The 9,729-nt window shown below is 42.2% G+C and overlaps 1 protein-coding gene across 3 annotated transcripts in view; it reads left to right on the top strand.

Annotated features, from left to right (window-relative positions):
• Positions 1 to 1,864: 1,864 nt before the first annotated feature.
• The window catches only part of Sec24c (SEC24 homolog C, COPII coat complex component), a 27,603-nt gene continuing 19,738 nt past the window's right edge, over positions 1,865 to 9,729 (top strand). For 2 of the 3 annotated variants that reach the window (XM_015504625.2, XM_048801869.1), the window contains exons 1-3: positions 1,865 to 2,014; positions 3,821 to 4,020; positions 7,415 to 7,550. In XM_015504625.2, coding sequence (XP_015360111.1) covers positions 3,849 to 4,020; positions 7,415 to 7,550 — 308 coding nt within the window. In that variant the 5' untranslated portion in view covers positions 1,865 to 2,014; positions 3,821 to 3,848. Of the gene's footprint in view, positions 2,043 to 3,820; positions 4,021 to 7,414; positions 7,551 to 9,729 lie in introns of all 3 variants that reach the window. The other variant, XM_048801870.1, reaches the window with a different exon arrangement.

Here is a 9,729-nt window from a genome sequence, read left to right as displayed (position 1 = left end):
TTTTTTTTTTTTTTTTTTGGTGGTGGCGCTGGGGATTGAACCTGGGGCCTTAAGTACACGCTAGGCAAGCACTCTACTGAGCTATATCCCCAGCCCTCCTACCTATTTTCCTATTGTTGTATGAGAGGCAAGTGAGATAAGTCATGTGAAAATACTTAGCAAAGGGCCCAGCCTATGGCAGGTGCTCAACAAATGTTACCTGAATCTGGCAAATTACTCATCTAGTCTAGTGGTTCTCAATCCTCATTGAGCAAGGGAATCAGTTGGAGGACCCATAAATCATAGTTTACTGGGGCCCATCTCCAAATTTTGACTAAATATATCGAGAATGGATCAGAAATTTGCATTTCTAACAAGTTCCCAGATGATAGGATTCTATTAATCCTGGGACAATTGACATGATCCTGAGGACTGGAACCATTGGGCTGGTTAGTAAAGTATATCCAATGCCTATACAGTTTCCAGCACAGATTGAAATACAACTTTTTTCAATGAATGAGCCATGTGTGCCTCAAAATAATTATCTACTGTCAGGATATGAAAGCAAGATGGGCTGCGGTTATAGTCAGTGGTAGAGTACTTGCCTAACATGTGTGAGGCACTACTGTTTGAGCCTCAGCACCACATAAAAATAAAATAAAGATATTGTGTCTATCTGCAACTAAAAAAAAAAAAATATGAAAGCAGGCTGGGGAAATAATTCAGTTGGTAGTGTCCTTGCCTCACATGCACAAGGCCCTGAGTTCAATCCCCAGCACCACAAAAAGAGAATAACTCAAACGATATAAAAGCAAAAACTTTTTTTTTTCAGTGTTGTAGGTGGCTAGGAAAGCACTCTATTACTGAACTACACCTCCAGACTCAGAGCAAGAACTTTTTTTTTTTTTTTATGGTACTGGGGATTGAACTCAGGGGCACTCAACCACTGAGCCATATCCCTAGCCCTATTTTGTATTTTAGAGACAGGGTCTCACTGAGTTGTTTAGCGCCTCACCATTGCTGAGGTTGGCTTTGAACTTCCGATCCTCCCGTCTCAGCCTCCCGAGCTGCTGGGATTACAGGCATGCGCGCCATGAAGCCTGGCAGTTTTTGTTTTTTTTTTACTGTTATATTTGCAGGACCTAGAGCACGGGTTGGTTCACAGCAGTGCTCAAAAAAAATCATTAAATAGTATTGAAAGAAATATATATGAAAATATACTACACAGATTAACTACAATTATTCATCAAATGGGATAATGATTATTGTAACTGTAGCCCTTTCAGAGAACAGGAAAATCTTTTGGCTGTGGTAGAGCTCTGCACTTAAAGGAAAGCACTGTACAAAAATGGTTAATAACAACTGGCCACTCCTGAACTCTCTGTGATACTAAACATTCTATGAAACCCGTCTAAGTTCATTCTCTCAACAATCTTTTAGGTGGTCATTATTCCCATTCTACTGGGGCAAGAAACGGAAACAGGCAAGTTATACTAGCTAGTGAACTGCAGAGCCTGAACTCGAACCCATGCACACTTTGGTAGCTGAGTGATTACCTTTTACTTCCACCACCACAGGCTGAGAAAAGGTCAGGAGTGAGAGCAACTTAGAGACGGAAATCAATGGGGTCAAGGGTCAGCAGGAAGTGGCTTCAAGAGTTTGGATCAGAGGTCACTATACGTCACTCGTTGAGGGAGCGTTACTAAAGATAGTTCGACCTAGCCTTCTCAATCGCATCTCAGCTGGTGAAACCATAAAGTGATTAGGACATCTGAAAAAAACAAAACCCAAATTAATAAAATTCAGCGGAGATTTCTCGGGGACAGCCATGATAACAGAGAAAAGAAGAGCGCGCGCGCGCGGCATCCGGGTTCCTAAATGCATGCCTAATGCCGACGTGGCAGAAGGAGTGGTTCAGCCCTGGAGCGTGGGGGAGGGACTTCCGGGGGCGAAAACGACGCCCCCCCTCGGAACCGGAAGTGGAGCCTGGGAGACCTGACGTTAGGAACGAATTCGAACCTGGATCTGGAGCCGGGTGAGGATTGGCATCTGGAGGTTCGGTGGTGGGTAGGAATGCAGAGGAGAAACCGGGGTATTACTGGCCAGATTGGGGTCCCGTTTTAGAAGGAAGGGAGGAGCCTGGGGACGGGGCCTAAGAAGAGACGTTTACCTCACGCATCCAAGACCCAGGATCGGTCCTAGACCCTGCCTTAGCTTCCCGGCCCAGAATCTCGCTCCAGCTTGCTGCTCCCAGCTTGTCGAAGGGTGCTGGATGCTCGGACTCTAATGCTTAATGGACAAGACTTCTCATTGTGGCTTGAGAAGCTGCCTTGGCTTCACAATCTTGATCCTTGCCGCCCCCAGCCTCCACAGTTCGACTACTTTCAGAGTTCTAGGAAGCTTGCCCCGCCCCCTTGGGTTGTCACCCTCCACTGTCCACCTTGTATGGAGTCGAGACTGGAGGTTGACTTCAAGTTTCTGAGTGTGTTTGAGGAGATTGTTTTCTGGAGAACAAGCTTCATTCCTCCCGACTTCCTCCTGATTTTAGGAAGATAAAAGGAGGGGGACACCTCTCAAGTTTAGTGTCAGTGACCTGTGCAAGGTTTCAGATTTGGAAGACCAGCTCCCCAAATGGCTTTGAATTTAGAATTCTAGTTCAGGAGCAGCTCAACTTTTCTGTAGTCAAGATGGCCTTCTCTAGCAAAGGGGAGAGGCCTATTGTTCCACTGAGATACCTGTGAGGTCCCCTGCCTCCTGGGCCCCTTCTGCCTATAATTAGAAAGATAAGGCTGTTCAGAGTAGATATGATCAAATAGTCCTTTTCTTGGAAGGATACTTGAAAGACCCTTTAATTCATTCCTCTGCTGGGCAAGATTGTAGTAATTTTGATAGTGGCTTATATTCATAACAAGCACATAAGGAGAGCAGAAACAGGAGAGTTGGAGAAGTGCATTGGGATTTATGATACTTATAGTCCTCTGGTTGATATTTTTATGAAATCTTACATTGCCACCAATCCTTGAACTGTTTCTTTTGATTATGTGAAGATGTTCTTGTGCCTGAATGAACTCAGTTCTAATCTGTTACTTGCTAAAGAGTTTTCAGGTGTTCTTTACATTTGGTGATTTTAATACTTTAGTTCCAATGTCCATGTGCTGTTTTAGTGGAAAATCTGGGGTTAGAGTAGCATTTGGATTATTGCAGATTAGCCAAAGAATGTCATTTCTCTTAAATCAGTTACTCTAAAAGTTTGTCTTTTGAGGGGGAGGGATTTTAGATGGTATGTTTTACTGTAAGCCCCAGGGTTAGATTAAAAATGACTAGCACATTTGCCTCCCATGCCCAAGGCCCTGGTTTCAATCCCCAACAACCCCCCCCCCCCCACACACACACACACTAGCATATTAGAGGGTGTCAGTATTTGTTGAATGAATTGATGAGGTGATGCTGGAAAGATGAATGGAAAATGGAAACATTGTTTCATTTACCTGTAACATTATGGTAGTTCATCAGCTAAAGGACTCCTTGTATGACTAGACACTAGAAATCATCCACTGGGGAATGGAGGCTGCTGCTCCATTCTGATGGGTCTGCCTGAACTTGAAATGTATATCTTTTTGGCATTGAGGAAGCATGGGGTTCAAAGTAACAATCCTTGCTTTGAGGAGAAGCTGGGTGTTGGCTAGGAAGAAAATGACAGATCCTGTGTTAGTGTGGGAATGATTAAGCTGATCTCTGCCAGATAGGTCAATCTTTTTTTTATCTCTGCTTCCTACCCTGAATAGTTGCTCTTTCTTTCAGGAGTTTGTTTTGACTAATTTATCTTTTGTCTCTCAAATAGGTGAGTCCAAGTCGGGGATGCTTTCATAATGAATGTGAACCAGTCAGCTGCACCTGTGCCGCCATTTGGGCAGCCCCAGCCCATCTATCCAGGGTATCATCAGTCTAATTATGGTGGGCAACCAGGGACCACAGCGCCCCCCACTTCCTATGGAGCCTATAATGGCCCGGTGCCAGGCTATCAGCAAACTCTTCCCCAAGGTATGTTTCCAAGTTTCTTTGAGCTAAGGAGGGGAATCAGCAGCTTCAGGTTGGATTGTATTGCCCTACAAAGCTGCCTAAGGAGTTTGGGTGATGGGACTGAGGAACATGAAACTGGCTTCCTGAAACTGAAAGCAGTCTATCTTCCCTGTTTTTAGATGGATGACTGTTTCCACCTTCAGACATCTAGTGGGAGTACATCTTCCAGGTTCAATGGTAGCTCACTTCCTTTATGGCCTCCTTTGGTTGCATTGTTAAGAGCTAAATGGAGCTGTGTTCAGTAGCACAACGCCTGTAATCCCAACAACTCAGGAGGATGAAACAGGAGGATCATCAATTTGAGGCCAGCCTGGGCAACTTAGTAAGACTGTCCCAAAAGGAAATAAAAAGGACAAAGGATATAGCTCAGTGGTAGAGTGCTTGATAGCATGTGTGAGGCTCTGAGTTCAATCCCCGGTACCAAAAAAAAGCTAATGGTCATAGATCTTCCAGATCATGTTGACTTAAAACTCCCTAAAATCACTACTTCCTCATATTCATCTATATATATAGAGAGAGCAAGAGGGCAAATGTCTTTTGTTGGTCTGATGATTCTGTTTATAAATGACTCTGGCTCAAGTCTGTGTATAAATGATTCTAGGATGAAAAGTGTAGTATTTTTGCGCCTAATTTTTGGTGCAGGAACTATCTTTCTTCTAATGCCATTCCTTTTTCTTGGCTTGAGTTTCCTCCATTTCTTAGATATTCTCTAACATTAGGAAAATAAGACAAATTTGGTCCTGCATTAGATTCAGTGTTTGTTTTGAAGTGCTGTGGATCAAACCCAGGACCTTGAGTATACTAAGCACATGCTGTACCACTGAGATATGTCCCCAACCCCCAAAACTTGATTTTTATATTACTTTTACTTTTTAAATTTAAATTTTATTTTATATTACTTTTTCAAGAATAGTATGTACTTTACAGATTATCCAGAGGGTCTTTTGGAAGGTAGATCTTTGATTAGGCTAACTGAGGACTTAAGATATGCCAAAATATTTGTTTGTTTACTTTTTGTAACCAGGGATTTGGTACCCAGGGATGCTTAACCACTGAGCCATCTCCCCATCCTTTTCTTCACCTCCACTTTTTGGGTAGGGTGCTGAGGATTGAACTCAGGGGCATTCAACCACAGAGCCAGCCCTATTTTTTGTATTTTATTTAGATACAGGGTCTCACTGAGTTTCTCCAGCCTCCTTTTTAAATTTTATTTTGGGACAGGTTCTTGCTAAGTGCTTAGGGTCTCATACTAAGTTGCTGAGGCTGGCCATGAACTTATGATCCTCCTGCCTCAGCCTACTGAGTTCCTGGGATTACAGGTGTGTACCATCATGGCTGGCCCTATTTATTCTTTTTGAGGAAGTAAATTCCATGAAGGTATATGGAAAAACAACAAGGCATCAAGGAGGCATAGGTAAGATTTGGAAAATAAATGAGGTATTACCATTTTAATCATACTGTGAAAAAGAATCTAAAGTAGTAAAATTAGATGTCAATTTTTTCTCGGGGGGCAGTACTAGGAATTGATCCCAGGGGTGCTTTACTACTGAGCTATATGTCCAGCCCTTTTTAAAATTTGTTATTTTGAGACAGGGTCTTACTAAAGTTGCCCAGGTTGATCTCCAACTTCTGATTCTTTTACATCAGGCTCCTGAGTTGCTGAGGGTATAGGTGTGCACCACCACACACAGCTATGTCCCAGTTATTTAGAAGAACCTTATTCTTGGTTTGGACTTTGACTGGAAAGAATCTCCCTTTGCTCTTGACTTATCAACATGATGTTTGGCTTTCTTTCAAGAGATAGCTTTGTTATTGAGAGGAAAATTTAACTAGTTCTGTTCTGGTTAGTGAGCAAGTTCCATTAATCAGTTAAATCTATAGGCTGGTTCTATAATGTCTAATCTTTACCCAGGGCAAAGCCAAAGGAGAAATAAATTGTTTGACCAGGGGTCAGCAACTTTTCAGAAGTGGTTTGCCAAGTAACTGATCCCTGTTTCTGCATTTCATATTGGAAGGATGGCTAAGGGTAGTAGAAGTAGTTTTGATAGCAGCTCTGATGGAAGGATGGAGTTCAGCTTTTGTGAGGACATAGGTGGCAGCACTAATGGGAGGAGAGGCCAACTCTCCTGACTAAACCCTTGGGCAGGAGCAAGGTCTCTGACCTGTGAAAACAGTCCTGAACCTTGTGCTGTTGGAAGCTTCTACACTAAGAAGTGGATGAAAAGGATATACTTAGGAAAAGTACAACATATGAAGAAGAGGGTGATAGAATAGTCTCCCTAAAAGGTGCCTTCCTTGGAGCAAGGATATACATCAGACATCAGTGGTAGAACATTTGCGTAGTATGGATTAGGGCCCTGGGTTCCATCTCCAGCACTGAAAAAAAAAAAAAAAAAAAGGAAAAACAAAAAGGTTCCTTTTAAATTTTTTTTTTTTTAGTTTGCTCTACTTAGTTGTACATGAATGCATTTCAGTTCATTGTACACAAAAAAAGATGCTTTTCTTTACAGCCTAATTAAGTATATTATTTGGTTATCTTCTGTACCACCTTTTTGATATATGCTCTAACTTTCGAGTTCTAGAGTAAGATCTTTTTCAAAAACTTTTTGTCTAGGGTAAGAACATTAGGCTGGGTGCCGTGGTACCTGCCTGTATTCCCAGCAACTCTGGAGGCTAAGCAGGAGCATTGTAAGTTCAAAGCAAGCCTCAGCAACTTAGTGAGGCCCTAAGCAACTTATTGAGACCCTGTCTCAAAATAAAAAATAAAAACAGCTGGGGATGTGGTTTAATGGTTAAGTGCTCCTGGGTTTAATCCCTAGTACCAAAAAAGAATATTATGCTGTCTTGGGTTTAGTGGGTAAGTGTAGTGATCATAGGAAGGCCCTACATTTTTTTGGCTCTGGCTGCAGCTTCACCCTAGTTTATCTGTCTGGCAGAGTACAAGCTTTCTATTGGGCATCCATGTTCAGAATACTACTATAGCTGGAGTTTCATGTTTTTGGTTTGTTTGGTGGTACTGGGGATTCAACTGGGGATTCAACCTAGGGTTGCTCTACCACTGAGCTGGGTCCCTAGTCCTTCTTATTTTTTGTTTTGAAACAATGTTGCTAAGTTATGGAGGCTGGCCTCAAACTTGCAAACCTCCTGCCTCAGCCTCTTGAATATCTGGGATTATAGGTGTGTGCCATGAGACTGGTTTGGAGTTGCATATTGATGGTGTCCTTTTCACTGTGCATTTGTGGTATTAGATCAGTGAAGGTCTGAGATTATTGATTCTTACTTTGCATTCCTAGCTCAGGGAGGGGGAGAAAGTTATTTATTTCCCAATCACTTATTTTCTGTCCTTTACCCTCAGGTGTGTCAAGAGCCCCACCCTCCTCAGGGGCACCTCCAATCTCTACAGCACAGGCCCCATGTGGCCAGACTGCATATGGCCAGTTTGGCCAAGGTGATGTACAGAATGGTCCAAGCTCCACTGTTCAGATGCAAAGGTATGTATATGGGTTAACATAAAATTGGTTTGATGAAAGTGGACAGGTTAGGAATATATGAGGATCTATTTCTTTCCTTTTTTCTTTTGCCTTTCTCATAGATCCCTTTTTACCTTTCTCATATATCTCTTTATTTCTTCCCTCTACCCTGTTGTATTTTGTTATTTCAGATCACAGGTGTTGATGTCCAACCCTGTGTATTATTGAATAATTGTTCTTTTGCACATTTTTCTTTTTCTGTGAACATAAGTCTCCTCCCCATCCCCACTGGTGATTGGAACAGGGCACTCTACTACTGAACTACATCCCTATCCACCCCCCCTTTTTTTTAATAGTAATTTTTTTTTGTTTTGGTAATTATAGATGTCTTTATTTTTTTATGTGGTGCTAAGGATCGAACCCAGTGCCTCACACGTGCTAGGCAAGTGCTGAGCCACAGCCCTAACCCCACCATCTCTTTTTATTTTTTACTTTGAGACAGGCTCTCACTAAGTTGCTTAGGGTACCACTAAGTTGCTGAGGCTAACCTGGAATTTGTGATCCTCCTGCCTCAGCTTCCCAACTTTTGGGGATTATAGGCATGTGCCACTGTGCCCAACTCAGAATATCCATTTTTAGCATTGAACATAAACATGGATAAGGCAAACAAATGGGATACATAGATGATAACAGGTGACAAATATACTTAAAGATATAAAATAGGGGGAGGTGGGGATATAGAGGATGACTGATGAGGAGATGGGGATATAGAGGGTGACTCATGAGGAGGTGGGAACTTTTTTTTTTTTTTGTACTGGGGATTGAACCCAGGGGTGCTTAACCACTAAGCCAGATCCCCAGCCCTTTTAAAAACTTTTTAAATTTTGAGACAGGGTCTTGCTAAGTTGCTTAGGACCTTACTAAATTGCTGAGGCTGCCTTTGAACTTGTGATTCTCCTGCCTCAGCCTTCCAAGCTGCTGGAATTATAGGCATGTAACACCAGGCTGGGCTGGTAATTGTTTTAAATATGCTGGTCAAACTGGGTGTGATGGCTCATGCCTGTAATCTCAGTGATTCAGGAGGCTGAGGCAGGAGTATCACAAGTTTGAGGCTAGCTTCAGCAATTTAGTGAGGCTCTAAGCAGTTTAGCAAGGCCGTGTCTAAAAATAAAAATTTTAAAAAAGGGCTGGGGATGTAGCTCAGTGGTAAAGCACCTCTGGGATCAATCCCCAGTTTAAAAAAAAAAATTCTGATCAAAAGAAAGATTCTCTGAACTAATTTGAGATTTCAGTGAAGTGATGAAATTCTGGGGGAAGAGTTTCTTAGAGGAAAAACCAAGTGCAAAGGCTTTGAGGTAGAAGTTAATATGGTGGACATGTTGAAGAGCAAGAAATATCAATGTGTGGTAGAGCCCTTGTCTAGCCTGCTCAATGCCCTGGCTTTGAACCCCAGCACTACAGAAACTAAACAACAAAACAAAATATAATGAGAGGGGAGCTGGGGATGTAGCTCAGTGGTAGAGCACTTGTCTAGCATGGTCAAGGCCTGGGTTCGATTCTCAGTACTGCCAAAAAAAAAAAAAAAAGGAGAAAGAATAGTAGTGAGGTAGGAGATAAGCCAGGAGAGTGTGGTATCCTGAAACCAATTAGAGAGAATATTTCCAGAAGGCATTAGAAGAATTAGCTTTGTCGATTACTGCTGAAAGATAAGATGAGAGCTGAGAATTGAATGTTGTGATTTGGCAAGGTTAGTATCATTGGTAAGTGTGGTTTCAGCAAAGAGCTGAAGAAAACTGCCTAGTTGAAGGGGGTCAAAAAGTTTCAACTAGCAGTAGATTACTATAACCTGAAAACCCCCTTTTTTTTTTTTTTTAATTTTAATATTTATTTTTTTTAATATTTGGCGGACACAACATCTTTGTCTGTATGTGGTGCTGAGGATCGAACACGGGCCGCACGCATGCCAGGCGAGTGCGCTACCGCTTGAGCCACATCCCCAGCCCCCTGAAAACCCTTTTACTAGTCATCTTAGAAAGGAGAAAAAAAAATTAGAAACAAAAAAATTTTATTTTGAGGGGTGCGGAGGTGTATACCTGTAATCCCAGGGTTTCCAAAGGCTGAGGCAGGATTCCAAATTTGAGGCCAGCCTGGAGAACTTGACAAGACCATGTCTCAAAATCAAACCAAACAACAACAAGCG

Source organism: Marmota marmota, unplaced genomic scaffold (assembly GCF_001458135.2).
Source record: "Marmota marmota marmota unplaced genomic scaffold, marMar, whole genome shotgun sequence".
Taxonomy (NCBI): Eukaryota; Metazoa; Chordata; class Mammalia; order Rodentia; family Sciuridae; genus Marmota; species Marmota marmota.
Note: the sequence above shows the minus strand (reverse complement) of the source record. Positions and strands in the feature narration are given on the sequence as shown.